General features: G+C 27.2%; 1 protein-coding gene across 1 annotated transcript in view; it reads left to right on the top strand.

Annotated features, from left to right (window-relative positions):
- Positions 1-19,850, top strand: part of LOC107442085 (kinesin heavy chain) — a 59,923-nt gene extending 40,073 nt beyond the window's left edge. Inside the window, exons 15-27 of the mRNA XM_016055554.4 lie at positions 710-805; positions 3,254-3,349; positions 4,650-4,767; positions 4,852-5,026; positions 5,816-5,917; positions 6,787-6,847; positions 8,165-8,344; positions 9,145-9,281; positions 12,050-12,129; positions 14,316-14,391; positions 14,483-14,523; positions 17,983-18,063; positions 19,336-19,850. Coding sequence (XP_015911040.1) covers positions 710-805; positions 3,254-3,349; positions 4,650-4,767; positions 4,852-5,026; positions 5,816-5,917; positions 6,787-6,847; positions 8,165-8,344; positions 9,145-9,281; positions 12,050-12,129; positions 14,316-14,391; positions 14,483-14,523; positions 17,983-18,063; positions 19,336-19,358 — 1,266 coding nt within the window. The 3' untranslated portion in view covers positions 19,359-19,850. The remainder of the gene's footprint in view (positions 1-709; positions 806-3,253; positions 3,350-4,649; positions 4,768-4,851; positions 5,027-5,815; positions 5,918-6,786; positions 6,848-8,164; positions 8,345-9,144; positions 9,282-12,049; positions 12,130-14,315; positions 14,392-14,482; positions 14,524-17,982; positions 18,064-19,335) is intronic.
- Positions 19,851-21,531: the final 1,681 nt, after the last annotated feature.

Raw genomic sequence — 21,531 nt, 5'->3', positions numbered from 1 at the left:
GAGGACCGAGTCATGTAAACCATTTTATCTTCGTCAGCCCAGACATTTAATAGCAAAGGGTAAAACATTCGGAATGGTCAAAAAATTATAATTTATCAAAGAATAATAGTTAATGGTATCTCATTAAAGCTCAAAATAAAGGTAGTTGTGTTCGGAGTATCTTCAATAGAAATATATAAAAAAAAATCAAACTTCTAAAAGATAGATTTATAGCATAATTTTAAAACGGGACTTCCATAGATAAGTACTCAAAACAAATGTCAGAAGACTAGCTATGCGTCAATAATCCTTTCCTTATAAAAAAAAATAATTCCTTTATTTTATTCCAAAAATATTCCTTTTCTTTAGCCTCTTATTTTCATAAATGTGTTTTTGAACAGTTTTTGCAGAAAAAGTCTGACGTAAACTTGCCCTGAGGATCAGCTTAAAAGTTAGGTAGTTTCCGTTATTTTTATAAAATTAAAAACAGGATAAAATAATACGAATATCAAAAGTAAATTTAATTTAATTTTTCGTAAAATGACAAATGAACAAAAGTTGCGTCATAAATCAATCTTACTTCAAATTAAAGCACCCAAAATTGATCTGATTTTTTTTTACTCTTTTATTGCTGCCACAAAATACATAAAGTTCTCCACCTTTAAAATATTTATCATTATAAGTTAATAGTATGTTATCTAACTTACATTTATTTTTATTATTATTTTAGTTTTCAGCAGATGTTTCAGGAAAAATTGAAGAAGAATTCACCGTCGCTAGACTTTTTATTAGCAAAATGAAATCTGAAGTGAAAGCCCTTACAACAGTAAGATATAACAATTTTTGCTATTTCCCATTCTAATAACCTTCTATAGATGGACCTGTTTTTTGCTGTAAAACTTGCTAGCATTTAACCTTTTCAGATTTATTTATTTATCAAACAACTAGCTACTCTTAATTAAAAAGAAACTGCTGATTATTCTTACCTTTTCTGTAAGATTCAATAATTAAAAAAGATGATAAAATTAAACACTGTTTTCTCAAGATAAAGTCTATGAGAGAGGATTGAAGACTTTAAAAGATTTTGTTACTCTTATCTCAAATGAAGTGAATTTTATTTAGATGAATATCTAAGCTTTGAGTGTATGTTCATTCATCAATTCGCTTTCAAATTTTATAAAGCTCTAAGTTTTATATTTTAATATTTTTTTTGTTTAAATCAAATTCGATGTATAATTTATACACACGATAAAAACAATTTATAAATGAAGACTAAAGGGTAGAACCATCTATGTACATTTTCGCGATTGGATCACTATTTGTTACGTTTTGTGGTTGTGACAAATCAATAACGCGGAAAATCAGCTCTCTACAAGAGTTATTATACTTTGAAGATGAGTCATGCTGGGGGAAAACAATACCTTTACTTATTTTATCGTATTTATAAATATAATTATATCAGTATTTACAAGGGGTGAACAAAATAACGGAATCACTTCTATACTAATACAATTCTTCATATTTATCAAGAAAGACTTAAAGAATTATTTTATAACTTTGAAAGTGTTTATATCATACGATTTCTTACATTAGTTTATAAATTTTAAAGCTTTCAGAGGGTTGAGGGACCGACAATAAATTACAAACGGAAATTAGTGTTTTAGAACACCCTACGCCAAAAAATATATCAAAGTTTGTAACTTGTAACAATTATTTTGGTTATTTATATGCAATGATTGCTCGAAATTTCGTAAGCCTGGCTTAAAAATTTATGGATATTTGGACATTTTTATAAAAAGCTAATTTTTATAAAGAAAATATAGAGTTAATTTGCCTTACGTTTTTTGCTATAACCTTAAACATTCAATGAAATTAAACAAAAATTTTAGAAAAATTTATAATTTGAAAAAAGTTTGTTAAAAACTGCGCAATATATAAGTAGTTAAATTAATTCTTTTATACAGCGAATGCGTGGAGATAAGTTAAAAAATATTTCTTTCCGAATTTTGTAATTAATTTTATCTGGCAACTAATGAAAAAAATTCGATTTGAATATCTTAAAAATTTAAAAGGTTTCAAGCAATTTTCTAAGTAGTTTTTGCACTTTTTGAAAAAAAATCAAAATGTTGAGAGGTTTATTAAAAAAAATTTTCTTGCAGCATTGGACAAAACTTAATAACAAATGATAATAGCTTACAATAAACACTCATATACCGAAATATAATGATATTAAAAAAGAAAACATGCGAAAGAAGAAATATTTTTAATGGAGATGATCCTCAACAATGCCGCCGTCATTTTTAATAAATCTTGTACAAAATGAAATTTGTGAAACAAAACAAAATGAAATTTGTGGAAAACCCCAGAACATTTGAGCTTTCTTTTAAAAAGCACGAAAACAACTTAGAAAGTTGCTTGAAAGTATTTACATTTTTAAGATATTCAAATCAGACTATTTTTATTAGCTGCCAAATACGATTCACTACAAAATTAAGAAAAAACACATAAAATTTTCTCCAGCGAATGTTCATAACAAAAAATCTACTCTAATTATTCATATCTTGCGCGGTTTTAAACAAATTTTTCTGAAATCTTAAGACAATAATTTTTGCAATTTTAAATTGTTCCAAAAAGTTTTATGGAATATTTTTCAAATCATAGAAAATTTTTTTTTTTTTTTTTTTTTTTTTTTTTTTTTTTTTTTTATAAAAATGCCCATATTTTTATTAATATATTGACTAGGTTTACGAAATTTTGTGCAACTATCGCAGACCAAAATAATTATTACAAGTTACAAATGAATTGCTTCATTTTTTGGCATAGGGTGATCCAAAACTTCATTTCCTGTTTGTAATTTATTGTCAGTCCCTCTAACCTCAGAAAGTTTTAAACTTTATTGATAACTATGAGAAATCGGATCCCCTAAACATTTCTAAATTTTTAAAATGATTCTTTAAGTATTTTTTGAGAGAGATCAAAAATTGTGTAAATATAGAAGTGTTTCCGTTATTTTGTCCACCCCATATATTTTTGCATAAATTTATTTATTTATTTATAAATATCTAAACAAATTTTACGAGTAATTTTTGGAAGAAATGTCTTAGATTTAAATTTCTACAACAGATAAGTTTGATCCAATTAAGTTAATTTATTTCTTTAATCATAGATTTTTTTTTTCACTTTCAGCATCTATTTTTAAAATATTTTTAAATTAAGTCATATTGATTAATTTGATATGCGTATTGCTTATATGCATGGTTTGCTTTATTTTTAGCGTTGTAGCCAATTAGAAGCATTTCAAGCTGAATGCAACAAGAAAATTGAAGTCAACGAGAAAGAACTTGCTGAAGGCCGTCTGTTGATAAGTCAGGTGAGTGGCTAGAAACGTGCATTATTTTATAACTACAATAATGTTATGATTAAATAATATAATGCATTAAATTGAAAGACATGACAATATAGGCAAATGATAATTTAGAGCTGCTATGGTTCAGGGGATAGAGCGTTTGCCTTCCAATGAGGTGATTCGAGTTCGAATACCAGCGACGCCTGGTCGATACGAATTCCGCATCCGGCTTGCACAAACCACAGTACTGCCGTGAAATATCCTCAGTGGTAGACGGATCATGGGTTAGAGTCTCCTTTATGTCAGACTAACCCTGGGAGGTAATCATGGTTTTCCTGTCGATCTAACGCAAATGCGGGTTAGATTAATCAAAAAGCCCTCTCCGAAGGCTAATTTCTCCCAATGCTCGATCCAGGAGTTCCCTTATCTTTTGAATTGGGTTCAAAATTGCAAGGCTACGGAGTTGAACATGTTGGTTGCCAACCCAAAACTGGGTCGGCTGTTCAACGACGGTTAAAATTAAAAAAAAAAGACAATATAATATTTATTTTTCAGGAAAAAAATACCCTTAAGCCCCTAACTAAGTATTGAGTATTTCATGAAATTTTTATGATGAATGTTCGGTTTTAAGTATACTTCCTGAAATTGTGTGAATAAGGTATATTTGAAAAATCGTTTAGATTTAAAAAAATATCGTTATTTATTTAATTTGTAAATTAAACTTTAATTTTCATGCATTTTATCTTAATGTGGTTATTAGAATAGAGAAGCTTGACAAAATTTTATAATTGCTAATTCAAGTGGATGTTTTAATGTTTCAACAATCAATTTGTAAAATTCTTCATAAAAATAAAACTTTCTTTTATACATTTTATTGGATTTCAATATTTACCGCACATAAATGAAAGAATTTTAATTGTAAATATTTCTGGAAATGGTTCGTTTGCGCATTTTGGTAAGTTAATAAGAGCGTTTTTGATTTTATTTTAAACTTTTTGAGAGGTAATAAAATTTTCAAATAAATAATACATTCTAAAGAGGACTATTACTGCTGTGTATTAATTTCGAACTAGAAAGTGTTGTATCATTGAAAAGAAGCTAGTTTTTAACTCTAAACTGTGCAATTATGAAAAATTCAGAAGTGTCCCTACTTTAACAACTTCTTCTACGAAAACATTGTTCTTTGTTTAAACAAAATAGCAACAGAAATAAAAATAAAAAAATCTAACTTTTACCTACATTTTGCAATTGCTGTAGAATATATAAACATTATTCTCTTTGCGTCAGTTTATCATTTCTTTAAAATCTAATTTTCTGTAAACAGTATGAGGCTAAAATGAAATCTTTACAAGAGACGATGCGAGACGTGGACACCAAGAAACGTAATTTGGAAGAAGCTGTAGACTCTCTCAATGACGAGTGTGCGAAATTGAAAGCTGCTGGTAAGTAAGTTGGGAAAAAAACATTGTGTAAAATAATATTCATAAAAGTGATGTATTTCAAATAAATGTTTGCTGTATTTACAGAGGAGATGCATATTATGAGCTCCAAAGAAAAAGAAAAGTTAAAAGATTCAGCTGAAAAGATGAAAGAGGCCTTAGAACTGCAGATTGAAAAACACAGAGAGAATCATCAGAAGCAACTCTCCACTCTACGGGATGAAATAGCAGAAAAAGAAGTTCAAATTGACAAATTGAAAGAGTATGTAGTTTAAACAGATAGTTCGCTAATTTAAAAAAAAAAAACTTGTGACAGCTTCAAAATTTTTTTGAACATCAGTTTTATGATTTGTTTCTTTAGTGAAATGCATAAACTAGGGCAGAATGAACTGAGAAATTGATTTCTCAGGAATTATTCCACCAATTATATTCAAATCTTGTATTTTGTCTCTTAAAATTACAGTTCTTAATATGATGTAAGAATTGTTATACCTTACAATGCAAATTTTTTTTGACTAATATTAAATAAAATAATAAATTATAATTAAAAGTTGCTTTTGGCTTGGAGTTTCTTTTGGAAAACGAATTTTATAACTGTATGCAAAAAATTTTCGATTTACTTAAAAATTATCCTAGACTTTACGAACTACGTAAAAAATTAATCATAGATCCCCTATTTTCGTGATTTGTTCAGAATAATTCAACACTACAAACACCTGATACTGGTGAATCTCAACTTCGGAAACATCTCTAGTTTTCAGTATTTCTGGAATGTATATTTTTTTAATTTAAAATGAAAATATTCACATATAGTTTAGCTTATTTTATGACGTGAAACTCAAGCTCTGTGTTACATTTGAGTAGATAGAAAAAAATTCTTGAAAATTAAATTTTTTCCCTGCTAATTCGTTTCCGAGTACTATTATTTCGTTGAGATTCTTTCCTGGTGCTGTTTACGCGAGTACACTCTTTTTACGATTTTTACATATGAAACTAAATGCATTTTAACACATAAGATGCATTCGTTTTACTGATTAATACTGTTTTACAGCATGAATCAAAAGCTATCTTTAGCTCAGGAACGACTGCAGCAGGAATATGAAAAACTGAAAAACGAAGAGAATGAGAAGACTCAAAAACTGCAAGAACTTACGTAAGTAATGTCTGCCTTACTATTTATGTAGAAATTAATACTCTTTTTCCTATATCAATTATCTGAAATGGAATTTATATCTATTCCGAAGAAAAACAAAGTTAATGCTTTGCAAAAGGTCAGCTTTGTGAAGAAACTCATGATTTTTATCTTAAAAAATCTAAATCATAGTTATTTATTTTTAAATATTATCCATAAATATTATCCATACAAATATTATCCATACATAAAACATTATCCATACATTATCCATACATATCCATACATATGAAAAGTGATCTGATTTTATGGAGAAAAAAAATCACTGGAAATTTTCTGGAGAAAATTGTTCCATCTAAAAAAAAGTTGTTTTGAAATAAAAAAAATGAATAAAAAATTTTAAAAAAATATTTCGAATTTCACGAGTATTCTGTAAACTTGTAGAGAATCTGTTTGACTCCTCATTTGAGAATTCATAATTTGAGAATAGATTTTTCAGTTGTTTTCTTTTATATGAAATGCGTATATCGATTTTTATCGATTTAAATATAAAGATTTCCTTCGTAATATTGAACGTATTTTCATATATAGAAGCAAACGATACCACGCCAATTCCTACTTTTTTCCTTTTTGTAACTAAATATTTTTCTGAATAGCAATATTTGTTTTTTTTAATTAGGTTATTTCTTATACTGATAAAACTCTTGGTTATATGTATTATAAAAAAAATATTCACTAATATTAGTGAAATGCTATCAGAATTCTCTTGCATATATTATTTGATAAATACTTAGTTAAAAGCATTCATAAAAAGCATGCATTGTAAAATAATAAAAAAAATAGTATTAGACTTTTTCAACTAATATATTCTTTCGGTTTCTAATTTTAAGGTTCTTAAATGAAAAGAGGGAGCAGGCTCGTCAGGATCTGAAAGGTCTCGAAGAAACTGTTGTAAGTATTTAAAATATTTACTAAAAGAACTCATAAAAAATTAATTACAAGAATGTACTTGTAAGTATGAACTGTTGTAAGAATTTAAAACTGAAAGAAACTGTCGTAAGTATTTAAAATACTTACTAAAAGAACTCATAAAAAATTAATTACAAGAATGTACTTGAAATGTAAACTTCATTAAGTGAGGAAAAGTCGACATGTTGCGAATGTTCGAGCACGATGCTCAATCTCAATACAATAATACGTAAAATGATGAATCAAAGCAAATTAGAAATCATAAAATCGACACAGTTTCCAACGAAAAAATCGAAAGGAAATAATGGAGAAACAAAACAAGAGATAACGCGACTGCCGAAGGAGAAAAATTGGGGCAAGATGCATTTCCATGTGGAATGTAGGATCGGGGGAGGAGAGATCAGTATATATTAGAGCATCAGCCATCACAATAAAAAGAATGTTTGTTCCTTGAAATACGTAATTCAAGTCAAATAATGATTAAACAGTATTATTTCAAAATTTTAGCTTTCATTTTTGAAAATCAATGATTATGTCTAAAAATTTGGAAGTCTTGCAAATTTAAGAACAAATTTTTGAAAAAAACGCGACTCTGGTTACCAAGATTTGCGCTTAAAAACTAGGATTATAACTTCAAGAACAAAAAAGAATTATAAAAATGTGTATCAAAAGTATTAGAGAATGCTCTACTAGTGAAAATTCCGAAATCAAAAATTTAATCTAAGTAGAAAAAAATGTTTCTTGAAATACGTAATTCAATTCAAACAATGATTAAACAATATTATTTCAAAATTTTAGCTTTCTTTTTTGAAAATCCTTGATTATTTCTGAAAATTTGGAAGCCTTGTATATTTTAAGAGCAAATCTTATAAAAAACGCAAGTCTGGTCACCAAGATTTGCTCTTAAAAACTAGGATTATAACTTCAAGAACAAAGAAAAATTTTGTAAAAATGTGTATCAAAAGTTTAGAAAACGCTCTACTAGTGAAAATTCCAAAATCAAAAATTTAATCTAAGCCAGAAAATATACGTTATTAATTGTATATAGTTTATGTGTTATTATTTTAAAAATGATGTAAAATCAAACACATACTGTTATTTTTGTAGTGGTTGCATTTTTTAATCATTAATTTGATAACGTTTATATATTGTTCCATAAATCCATATGATATGTTCATTCCCAATAGACTATTTTTATTTAAAAATTATAATTCGGCAAATGGAATTGCTTCGATTTTTTTTATGTTGGGTATGTATTGTTGTACGTTTAAACTGATTTCTCCTTTATACTTTTTTAAGCTAAAAGAATTGCAGACACTGCACAATTTACGAAAGCTATTTGTTCAAGATCTTCAAAGCAGAGTTAAGAAATCTGCTCTGGGCGAAGAAAATGAAGAAGCTAATGGAACACCTGCTCAGAAACAGAAAATTGCCTTCCTGGAAAATAACCTTGACCAACTCACCAAAGTTCATAAGCAAGTGAGTAACTTAAGATTTCAACAATAGAATTGTTGAAAATGTATTGAATTATTATGTCAGTTTTTACTGTCTTTGCGAGTGTGATACTTTCAAAATTAGATAGTGTATGCAAAAAAAAAAAAAATTGTCATGACTAAAAATTTCTAATTTACGATAACCTGAAGCCCTGAAACCGTTTTTATTCAATTAATACCTGAAATGTATTACTAAACCATTCATTTAATTTGAAAGTTCTTATATAGAAGTGCCAATATAAGCACTGCTTTAGGTCATGTGACAGGTAATGATATTCTGTGGTGTTTGCATAATAATCGTAGCTTACGATTTCTGTAATCCTGATTCATTGTAATCGTTTATCATAATTGCTTGTAAATATGGTTGAAACAGTAATCGTAAATTATAATCATTCATGATCACAATTACTAGCAATTTATCATTAATATATAATTATTATTGTAAATTTTAGTTACAATCGATTTTTGTGATCGACTCTCAATTCTAACTTGAATTTTAAAGTTAGTGTTTTTTTTTCACTCTTGGAATAAACTTATAAAATTTTTTTGCAATGTATAAATTTCTTCAATCGATAAGAAAGGCGAATTAAAAATTGAACATTCCCTGAAACATGGTAAAAAAAAATAAAACTCAACTCAATCAGTTTCAACTTAATACTATAATGACATTTGTTGCATCTTCTATGTACATTATATTAAAGATATTGTAATTTCTTTTGCTTTAACTGGAATACCTTGTAATTTTCTTCTCTGATTCTAAAAAAGCAGATAACTTTTTATTCCCAGCTTGTAAGGGACAACGCCGATCTTCGTTGTGAATTACCAAAATTGGAGAAGAGACTGAGAGCCACCATGGAAAGAGTCAAATCTTTGGAGACGGCTTTGAAGGAAGCAAGGGAAAGTGCTACACGGGATAGGAAGAGGTAATCAAAATAGCATTCAAAGAGTTACTGTCATTCAAAAGGTTACTGTACCTGAAACATAATATCAATACCAGCCTTTAATTAAAATATACCAACATATCTTAGAGGACATACCATCACACATTAAGGTTAAATACCGATGATGTGACTAAATCCCAAACAAAAAACTTTTCAAATTAGGAATTTTAAGAACTACTAGGTCGTTTATAAAATCAGTTTGATAATAAAACGCAGTTAAAATCAGTTTATAATACAGTTCAAACTTAATCGTACTAAAGTAGCTAAAATTAAGCATTAATGTAACTAAAATTAAAACAACTGAAATTAAGTATTAATATTTCAAAACCTCTAAGCACTTATATTATTATATTTCGAATAATCAAATGTTCCCATTTGTTGCAAAGGAATTGAGAAAAACAACTGAAAAAGTTTTTTAAAAAACTGTACAATATTTGAAAAAAAGGTCTAAAACAATATTCTCTAAAATTTCTTAAATGAGCTAATTATGCATGTTAGAAAGTTTAAAAGTGTCAAAATTCGTACTTGTAATCCTGTTGTGATCACTATGACAGCATAACCATCAAACAATCAAAACAATATACCAAAGTGCATTAATACTATCCAGAGTTTTGGTAGTGAAAAGTACTAAAACTGAAGTCTGCAAAATAATTAGCTTGAGGTAAGGCTTTAAATCACATAAATTTAAAGTTTTGCCCAAGAGCAAATACATATTTAATTTCCGCACCAATATTTGCAATGCCTAAATCGATAAGTAATGCAGGCGGGATTTTCTTCTTTCTCTTTTTGTTCATCGGTGGGCATTTAAAAAATTTTTCTCATGACTCTAAAGAATTTTCATGTTTTTTCTGATTAAGTTCTTCATAATTACTAATATTCTTATCAATATTTTTGTTTTTGTCTGTTATTTATTTTTAGCAAGATTAATGCGAACTATTCTACTATAGGTGAGACTTGAAATATTGTAGAAAAAGCAATACTTCAAGGTTAGGTTTTTCGCAATTATAGTCAGTTGCTATTAACTTCCAGAACAGAATGTCATATTCATAACAAAGTACGGATTCTACATAAAAAAATATGAATTCCATATTAAAAAAAAGATATGGAATTACATACATAAAAAACTTATGGTATTATATAGAAGAAGTATGGAATTCTGGAAAGTGTGTTAATCCGTTGTAATAAGGATAGTTAATATACTTAAAAAAATAAACCTTTTATTGTTAACTTTAGTTTCGAATTTTACATATTGTGTTTAAGTTATAAAACTTTGATTAAAGAATATTACAAAAATTATTTCAATGGTTATAAGAATTTAGACTCACCAATATAGTGGAGAAGTTGCAAGTTATTTTATAAATAGCTTCTTTGCATTTCTAAGAACAAATATTGTTTTGCTTTTCAAAATTTATATTTGAAGAATTAAATATGAAATTTTATTCGCTGCTTTTAGGCATTATTTGATTAAAAAATCGTCTGCCTTTAAATTTATGAGAATAAACTTTAGACATTAAATGCTTAACCTATTGAACGTATTTAAAAATAATTTTCATTTTAGCCTCATTATTAAAAAAAATTTTAATTTTCGATGTTAGAAAAATTTGATTTCATAATTAGGAATTAAAACACAGTATTTGAAATTAATTTAATTCATAAGAATCTTTAACTTATTACTATAATTAAATTGGCATCAAACCACACTTCCTAGAACGGTTTTCAAAACTAAAATAATTCAATGTTCTTTTTAATTTGTAGTTAAGTATTACTTGATTAAAATTAAAACGAAAGTATTTAAAATAAAATATAAATTCTGTATCTTATTATGTCTTAAGAAAATTCGAAAAGACTGTAGAGCTTATTATAGTTTTGAATTAGAGAACTATCTACAAAAAAAAAATTTTTTTTTTTATTGTTATATAAGTGCACAAACGAAAAGATATCACACTGAATAACTTTTGTTCTAATGATCGGATTTTATGTCGTTTATTAATGTTATGTCGTGTTGAAACATTTAAAAGAATATTATCCGAATAATTAACCATTTTTATTATGCATTATGAAAATTATGAAAGCAAAATTTAAGCCTCATAAGCGAAATATAGCAGCTAGATTTTTAAGGATTATCAATTCGAAATTTGCACACAAGAAACAAATTTCAATTCACCTCAATTTCTTAATTTGTTTTTTTAAGCCGCATTATCGGTAATCCGTTTCACTGTTAAATTATTTTTAAAAGTAAAAATTACTTTAATTATTCATTCTGCCCAATTGTAATACATATAGTTTCTGATAATCTTGATTATTTAATACGACTCACTAAAATAACTCGATTTAGTCATTAAGTGATACTTTGGAAGTTATCAAATTTTCGAGTTTAAGAATATGTTGTGGTCGATTGTAACAATAAAACATACATTCACTCTGAGTCTTTTTAAATAAACAATTTTTACGTGAAATTGATTTTTATTTTTACAGTTACCTTATGCTTCTATACATCTCAAATAACACTTTAAATTCTTAAAATACTACTTAATTCTCTTTCCACTGAATTCTTAAACTATGCCTAAAATCTAAATTGGTTTAATATGCAATAAATATATGCGAAAAAAGGAAAAATTTATTAACACTATCAATAGAATATAAACGCGATATGATATTGATAGTTGCATTTAGTTGGAATTTTCGTTGCGTAAAAATCCATAAAGTAGAAAAATTTACCAATTTTTGATGATATTTTATTTTGTTTCTAGGTATCAATACGAAGTGGATCGCATTAAAGAAGCTGTGCGACAGAAGAATTTAGCGAGACGGGGTCACATGGCTCAAATTGGTAAGCAGTTAGTTTTTCTTATGCCTCAAAAAGCTCTTTTTTTTGTTTACTGTTTAGCTTACGCAATATTTAAATTAACTTACATATTTTATTCACTTACAACTTAATACAAATTAATTAAACTAAACTCATTTTCTTGTTTATTAATCATTCAATTTGTAAAACAAGAAATGGAAATGCTATTCAATAAAATTTCGAGCTGTAGTTAGGAATGTTGTTTAATATTTTTAGTTTATCTTATTCCCTTTCAATGAAACTGTTCATAACATAATACTGTGATAATGGCAGTTTAATTTATCATATAAAGAAAGTTTTAAACAGCAAGAATTAGTAAAACAATTATAATTATTTAATTTCGTTTTATCTTAAAAATCGTTCGAGTCACCGCTGCTTTTTCAAGCGTTTAACTTCACGTAATATTTAATTTGCTACGCAAAAATATATCTCTTTGAAATTGAAAATTACGACAATGTGTAAAAAACAGTACTGGGATCACTATAGAATAAAGAAGAAGATTAAATACCACGCTGGCCACTCTGCTGGTTACAGAAATGCAAATTGCAGAATTCAAATTTGACTTGCTGAAAGGGTAATTTTTATTCATAAGCTTCACGAAGTTTTCTGAAATTCCAATTTGCTTGAAAGATATCGAAAATTTGCATATATATAAATCTGACATTCAAAAATTAGTTCCAGAATTATTAACTGCTAAACTTGGATGAAAAAAATACCGTATGAACCAACCTGCAGTTCACAGAAATGAAGTTAGAGTTGAGATTTGAAGTTCTGAAGAGGCCATTTTCATTTATGAACTTAACGTGAAAATTTTTCTTAGAATTTTAATTCGTTTGAAAGTGTTCCACTTTCAAGTGCATTTTTCTAGAATTTTTTCACATTTAATAATTACCATTTATTTATTGTTGTAGAAAAAAAAAACTCCATCTTGAGATATTCATTTTATATGCTTGGGCGTGACTTGATGTTTAAAGTAACAAATAAAGGAATTATAGAAATAAAAATAGGAGAGTGAGAGATTATGTGTTGTCAGATTTAAATCTTAACATGTGAATTAAAGACTACAGATTGATAAAAACTGTTTTCCTTTTAAACTGTTATAGGAAACAACGTGATGGTTATATAGTGTTAACACGTAAATTTACTTCACAATTATTACTGCCCATTCTGTATTCCTAAGTTTAAATACTTGTACAATTGATTATTTTCCAAATGCAGGTGTCCTTTCTTTTCGTAATGATTAGCATATTAACCACTTGTGCTTACACAAAACTGCCATAATTATGTATTTTGTAAAAAAATTATTTTTGATAGCTATTTTTTAAGGAAAAAAAACAATGATGAATGAGAACAAAATTCGAGTATTGGTTTGCGGAGCCTCGTCGTTTTTTTATATACTTTTTATTTTATTAAATTAAAACAACATTGCAATAAAAGAAACAAAGGTAACAATGTAAATTATTTTTAAAAGGCAAGAATCCATATTTTTGGCACAGTTAAAATTTTCTTTTATAACTAAAATAACACATAAATAACTCATTCCTGAAAGCGTTTTTTTTTTAAACAAATAGAAGAAACTTGGTAACAATGGAAAAAAAATGCTTTCGATTTCCGTTTTATTATTTTTTTCTACCATTTAATTTGCTTCTCCATTTTATTTACATAAATTAATTCCATTTTACGTTTAAGATAAGTAATTGCTCATGTTTTCCATAGAAAAAAATTATATATTATATAATTTTCGTAATTTTTCGTAATATTTCGTAATTTTTTAATATTTATATAAAATTATATAAATATTAAAAAATTACGAAGCCACAAAGCATAAAAAATAATTAAATAAGTAAAAAGGATTTACCTTTTGCTGTCACATTAGCCAGCATTTAAACGATAATTTTCGAATGAAAAAAACGAAAGATTCGCTTATTAACTAATTAGTGTGAAAACTACACTCAAAATAGTAGCTAAAAAAGTTTAACAAAATAATTAAAACTAAAAATTGTCCTCAAAATTAAGAAGCGTATCTTGGAAAAAACTGCAGGTGTGAAAGAATTTAATGGAAAATGTTATAGGTTACAGAATTTCCTAAGGAATTTTTTTTATTTCTGTTATTCGAACATTTCTAATATCATAATTGCGTTTTAACATCATCTATCTATTTATTTATTTAGCCAAACCTATTCGTGCTGGTCAGCCTCATCTTGTGGGTGCTAGTTTTAGAACTGGAATTATACCTATGTTGAATATGTAAGCATTGTTTTATTATTTTCTCAATGCTCTTTTGTTTGCTGGTAACAATTAATATTTTAATATTATCTTTCTTCTTCATATCTTGTAGTGCTAATCTCGGAAGAAATGACAACAGGAGGACTTTGTCTGGTAAGTGTCACATTTTGAGATATCTGAAATCTATTATTACTTTTTTAGACTCCTGTTTCCTAATGTTAAAATATTAAAAAAATAAGTTACACAAATATTAGTAATATAAAATTCTAAAAGCAACTAACAAGTAACTATTTCAAGCAACTAACTAATGCTGCAACATTCTGTTTAATAGTTAAGAATTTAAAACCAATTCGAAATTCGCGGTTTATGAAATGATTGGGTCAGTTTCGTGACACGGAACCTTTGGAGCCCACCCCACAAATTTTTTTTTAATATAAAATATTTTTCAACGCTGCACCGACAATATTTTTTGTAACTTTTACATTAAAATAAATATTGCCGTAAAATATACGTACCGAAATTGAGAATTTTGTGAATTTTAAGTAGAACGATCAAACGACGTTCAGTAAGAATGCTCTCTAAGGGTGTAAAAATCGTAAATTGTATTTCATTATTCTTTAAGATTTTAATATTCTTTTTATCGTGGGTAACTTTTCTAATAAAGATATTTAAAATATTGGTGAACGAATTATTATTAAATAAAGAATAATGTCATTGCGAGAAAATTATGAGTTATGACATAAATCAATCGAAAAATCATCAGTTGAACGATTGACAATTGTTAACCATTAAACGATAAACTTTTCAAAAGTTAAAGAAATTTGGAGCTCTGTCTCCAGGAACTGACTCCTTGACTCGGAGTTTTTGGAGCTCGCTCCAAGATGTTCTGACACTGCCTTTTGGAAATGGTCAAAAAAGTTTTATCTGGTTTAATGTTAGGAAAGACATGGTTCCCAGTAGAACACCGAAGTCAAGCATCACTGGCTGCGGTCAGTAAGCGGGTGGGTGACCACTTTAATCAGCCTGCTTAGGGACTGAGGAGGTGCGGTATCGGTTCTCGTTAAACTGTTCTACCATAAAGTGCAGGACTTCGAGGGCAGGTCACTTGACTACCAAAGCAGGGGTGCCATCCCTCCGTAGAGGATCAAAATTGCAATAGCATGTCTTCGGATCATCCTCATGGATGTTTCCAGACGCCAATAGCTGATTGTGCAACTGTAGTGCGACGTAAATAAAGTATCTACCTACCTAATGTTAGAAAAAGAGCTATTCTATCCTTTTTTTGGTGTTGCTTTTAAAACAAACTTTTCATTTTATGTAATATATTTCCAACGCAACACTGATTGTATATTTTTTTGTAAGAAAACATCTAGAAATAAGGAATCTTATTAGTGCATTTGAAGCAGTACGATCAAACTAGATTTAGTAATAGTTGTTAAATTTCAAACAAACGCGAATTGTATTTAATTATCCTTTAGAATTTTAAATTTTTCATTGAGGTTTTTTTTTATAGAATCGCTTAAAATATTGTCAAAAAAATTATTAAATAAAGAATGATGGTGAAACCTATGAACTAGATCGTACTAAAAATCGACCTCCAATCGATTGTTTACTTTTCAAAAAGTGAAAGAAATGGGAGCGGGTTACAAAAACTCCGCGTACGGGACCACATCTAAAATATGGAGCTTTTCTTCTTGCAATTTCAGTATTATTTTAGAATAAAATAAGGTTTTAAATTAGCTTACGTAGCAGTATTCTGGAAGTTTTAAAAATAATAAAATCATATTTTATTCTTTTATAGAAAATATAATTGCTTAGTTATTAAAAACTAGTTAAATATAAAGCTATGATGGTATTAAATGAAATTATTTTATTTTTAATATGTTCAATTGCTATTGAGTCTGTCTTAGTATTTTTAAAATTTACTATTTATTAATTTTTTTATGTAATGATTACTGCAATGTTGCCAAGTATATTGAACTAAGATTTTAAAATGAACAAAAATGTAATTACGTAAAGAACAACAAATATTGATTTTATAGTGATTTACATTATAATTTGTGTTGTTAAAATTTTTGAGCAGATATATTTTTTTAAATTTTATGCCTTCATTTAAAAATGCTCTTTCCATATTCATTTTCTTGGACCGAAAAAAAAATATTTTTTGGCTAAATAATTATTTAACATAATAATTATACTTTCAAATATCTTCGAAACCACATTGCCTGGCTTAGTATATCGAATTATATTGTAAACATTAGTTCAACACGCCTACTGCCACATGCCTTTAGAGTGAAATATCCTTCAGGCCACGAGTACCGCTGTACGAAGCGTATTCTGCTAAATACTCCCATCGATATTTTAATAATGCGAGTCTGGTGGTCACAGGAATAATATCTCGCTCCATTTCCTTCCATGGTATCATGTCTGTTTATCTGTGTCCCTTGCTTCGCATCTGTTTCTCATCTCGCCACTTTATTCGATCAGTTTGAATCTTTACCGAGTAAAGAGGATTATAACTTAAAATCTTAACTCTATTTCGTTGAAATTTCGAAAAGAAAAATGGAAAACTTATTTCCTAGTGAGTCAAATAGCAGTGAACAAGAAAGGTTTTATGCGGCTATAAAGTCTAAAAATATTTTAAAAATAATTGACCAGCAAAAGCATGAATAAAAGTAAAAATATTAAACAATAACGGGCTAACAAAAGCATGAATAAAATAAAATAAACACATAAAGAGATAAACAATAAAATAAAAGCAGACGATAAAATTAGAATGTCTTTTTAGAACAACAGAGTTGTTGGTTTGTTAGAAATTAGTTTTGTTTTTGAATTTGAGTTTTCTTATAATCCGTTACGGATTTTTCTAGTTTGTTTTATAATATTTTAACTATCCCGTTAAGGGTACTTCATATTTGTTACTGTTTGAGAATAAAAGTTTTTTATACAAAACAGAACTCTTATTTATATAGCTTGATGCGTTACAAGGCTCACAATAATTTTCTTAATAGATCATTTTTGTATGACTTTTATAATAATTCAATAGTTTTGTTACTTCCTGTGAAATATCTTTTCAAATAGATGCGAATATTCTCCGCAAGTAGTCATTTAAGCGTCACCGGAATATGGGTGACGTGGCAGTCACGGTATTAAATAAAGAAAAACATGACTTTTGACTTTATTTTTAGTTCGGGTAATAAATTTCAAAATAATTAGACGCTTGTTTCATAATTGCGACCTGCTACTGCTAAGAGTCTCCCTTCCTAACAGCATTTAATACTATAATGTTAAGTTATAATGTATTATTGTTAAAAAAACATTCTATAATTATATAATTTTATCAATGTTAAAGTTTTAGAAACATTCGTTATGATAAACATGCTCACAATTTATTAATAAACATTTAAGTAATCATTTTTCCTCAAAAAATATTAACAATAGCTATTTTCAAAAATGGTCATTAAATTATATAATGAAGATGAAAGTAATTAAATTGGCGAATCTCTTTAATTAAAAGTCCTTTAAATTATATGTACTAAGATTCAATTTCTCATATTTTTATTGAGTAAACTGTTCTTTTTTCGTATAATAATTATTAATTATTCTTTACAGAAAAAATAATAAATGACATTGAAATCACTCCGATGAAGTCTTTTGAAAAGATATCAAATGAGAGAAATTTCATGGAGAACGGTAATTATATTTTGAATTACATTTTGCACACAAAAAATATACTCTTTGTTATTTATAGCTGCGTACTTTAAAAAATATTAATTAGTCATTAGCTTAAAAACTGCCGAGGCATAAGCTATACTAATATTTTTCTAAAAAATTCTTTTTATTATTTTTATAAAAAGTTATTCTCTTTTATGTTTAATTGTATTTATTAAGTCAATTTTTAAATAATAAATAATTTCTTAAATTTTATTTTTCAATTTCAAGAATAAATTTTCTTGAATTTTGAAAACATTTATCTTAAGATACTCTTTTTTAGAAAATCGTTTTATAGTTTAGTAATTAAAACAAAAAAAGAATGTTTCATCGGAAAAAATTAGTGTACAAGATATGTTTTTAAAAGAAGCTTTCATTATGTCGTTATAAATAATAGATAGCTGAAACCCTACTCTCCTCTGTACGCGTTTTTTTTTTGTTTTTATTTTTTTGTTAGGGAAATGGGTTGATTTAAGGGGGAGAATTGAATTTCTTCTAGATAGGTATATGAGGTTTTGTCTTCGATGCATTTTTTTACGTCGAATTCAATAATACCTATCTCAAAATGATGGAACAAATAGGTGAGAAGTTATCGGTGTATTATATACAAGAAGTATAATTCTGTACTTGTACAGAATTATACTTTCAGAGAATACAGAATTACAGAGAATACAGAATATTCACCTCATTAACGCATCTGGCGTTGCTATCCAAACAAATGAGGCATTATTTCCTAGGAATTTTTATTTTATTTTTATGTTTAATCGAATAAGAACATCCTGAGTTAAACGAATGAATAATTCAAAAAGTGAAAGTGAAGTCAAACATTTAAAAAGAATATTGTCGAGTACTTATGTATCCTTTTTACTTTGCTATCTAAGAACTATTTGAACACATAAGGTACATTTTCCGCTGTAATTTTTTTCTTCTTTTTGCTGGGTTGTGTGAGATAAAATTCGAGTCAACAGTTTAAATAGTTAGTTTTTTTATCAATATTCAATTAAAAGTTAGTCTTTATGAATATTCTTCATTTTCTCATTTTCAATTTACACTAAGTGACGTCATCATAAGTAAATAGCGGCATTTGTCGATACAAACGCGTGACGTCGCTTACAGGTATTAAATTAAATCTGATTTAAATCCCATGGTTAGGCACGTTCACTTTACTTATGCAAGCACCCGATTGTGAATTGTTTTAAAAATTTCTTATGTAATACACATTTTATAACACTTATTTTTTTCTTATTCTTTCAGCTGAAGAGATCAATGTAAGCTAATGAGAAGAGCTTTGTGATATTAAAACCATTTACTGAACTGTTAACTCCTATTTAAGTTCCATAAATGTCTATTAGGAAATCAACACTCATAGATACATAATTCCTTATAAGAAGCTTTTTTAATGCAACACTTGCCTTAGAGTATTGCACTCTGTTGAGTTCTAGTCATCTGTCTTTGTTTATTCCAAACGTATTATTTATAGTAATGTACTTGTTATAAAATAAGTATTGAAAATTCTCAAAACTAATATCATTTTGAAAATAAAACGAAATCTGATTTTTTTATCGTTATTAGTAATATGAAATGGCAGATATCCAGGTAAAAAAATATCGTTTTTTTTTCATTGTTGAGATTTGTTTTTTTAAGCTATGTTAAACTGTGATAATTATACAGTACTTACTTGAAACTGAATTTTATTTTCAATTCTTTTTAAATTTTCTAAAGAAGCAATTATTTTCAAAAACAATGACTGAAAACAAAAACAATGACTGTTTTTACTCTGAGACTACAGAAATAATAATCATTTCGGGTCAAAATATTTTTATATGATACAAGAATAATTCTGTTCCTTTTCAATGTTTTATAAATTGTTTAGGGAAAAAAATAGATTTTATTAATTTTAAATTAGATAAAATCTTAAAATATTGATTTTAATTTATTCTATTATTTAGATTACTTGTTTATTATGATGTATGTTAAATTGTTATTATGTGTGTTAAATTTTTATTATAAATTTATAAAATTGTGTATAAAATTAAAATTTATCTTCTTTTTTATATTGCTATTTTTCATAGCATCAAACAGTGGAGGCTTTTATGGTTCTACATTGTAACTCGAAAAATCAATCCTGAAATTTACAATTTGGATTAATTAATATTTTGTTAACTATTAGAACAGGTATATATCTAATACAAATCTTAACACACTCCAACGGCTATTGTGTATTAAAAATATCTGTTTTGCAGATTATGCACAATACGCAATCGTTGGAAGGAAATCAATAGATTCCCTTTTGTTAGTGCTTAGCTATATTGTAAAATGAAATAAATCTGCGGCCTATGTGACTTAAGAAAATAAATGTTGCTGCTTCAAGTGCTGTTTCGGTGCTTCTTATTTTAATGAGTGGTATTTTTTACTGTGATCCATTGTTTCTGTAACTACTGTAAATATTTGTGTATGTATTTATTATCTCACTCTTTAAAGTATTTATTTTGCACTACATCCATTTGTTTATTGTTAATATATCGAGCATTTATTCGAATCGCAAAGTGTCACCTTAGTCACGTGTAGTACAGCTTGTACATGTTGGTCTGGCAGTTTTTATGAAGACATGGGAGATCTTACAAGGGGCCAGCTTTAAACGTATCATTTATGGTACTTGACAATTATTACCGGCTGAATGGCAACAGCTGAGCAAGTATAATTGCGTAGAATCAAGAAACGCTAAAAATTTCATTGGTAGAAGGGGTAGGAAAGCATGTTTATGCAGTGCAGACACAACGGACGTACGTCGTATTTATGCGCTCAGCCGATATAAGTATCTAAGTTTGATTTTTGATCGTTTATTTGTATTGTATGTTACTTGTATTTATGTGTTTCATACATCTTTGTTCAATTTTCTACTATATTTACATTTAATTTAAAATTATTAGATTTTTGTATTAGCTTTTATGTGTTTCGAAAATCATGTAATACTTTAAAGTTTTGATGATATTTATTTCTCATATCTAATCAAGGAAAATGCCGCAATTTCTAGCCCTTTTTTTAAAAAAAAACTATTATGTACATACGTTAAGTATGTACATTTAAACTATTTATGAAACATTCCCAAATCATACCTGACTTGGACATAATTTTTAGTAAACAAGACATAACATTTTAGTATGTTAGCTTTTAAATTTTTTAACTGAGAAGAAAATTTTTTTAGTCTCCGTAAATAGCTCTGCATATTAATTAGATAAATATAAGCAATTTCTATTTAAGTATGTAAAAAAACGTATATTACCACATAAATTGATTTTGTTCCTTTTTTTACAGTAAAATTTTATTGTATCTATTCTTATAGTATTTTAACCAAAAACATTCGATACATTAAAAAGTATTGTGGCATTTTCTCTAGGATGGTTCTTGAAATTTTGTGAATTGGTTTGATTTCTTGATATTGCTGAGGTA

This window comes from Parasteatoda tepidariorum, chromosome 1 (genome assembly GCF_982258835.1).
Source record: "Parasteatoda tepidariorum strain Cologne lab strain chromosome 1, Ptep-v5.0, whole genome shotgun sequence".
In the NCBI taxonomy this organism is placed as follows: Eukaryota; Metazoa; Arthropoda; class Arachnida; order Araneae; family Theridiidae; genus Parasteatoda; species Parasteatoda tepidariorum.
This window is presented reverse-complemented; position numbering and strand designations above follow the sequence as displayed.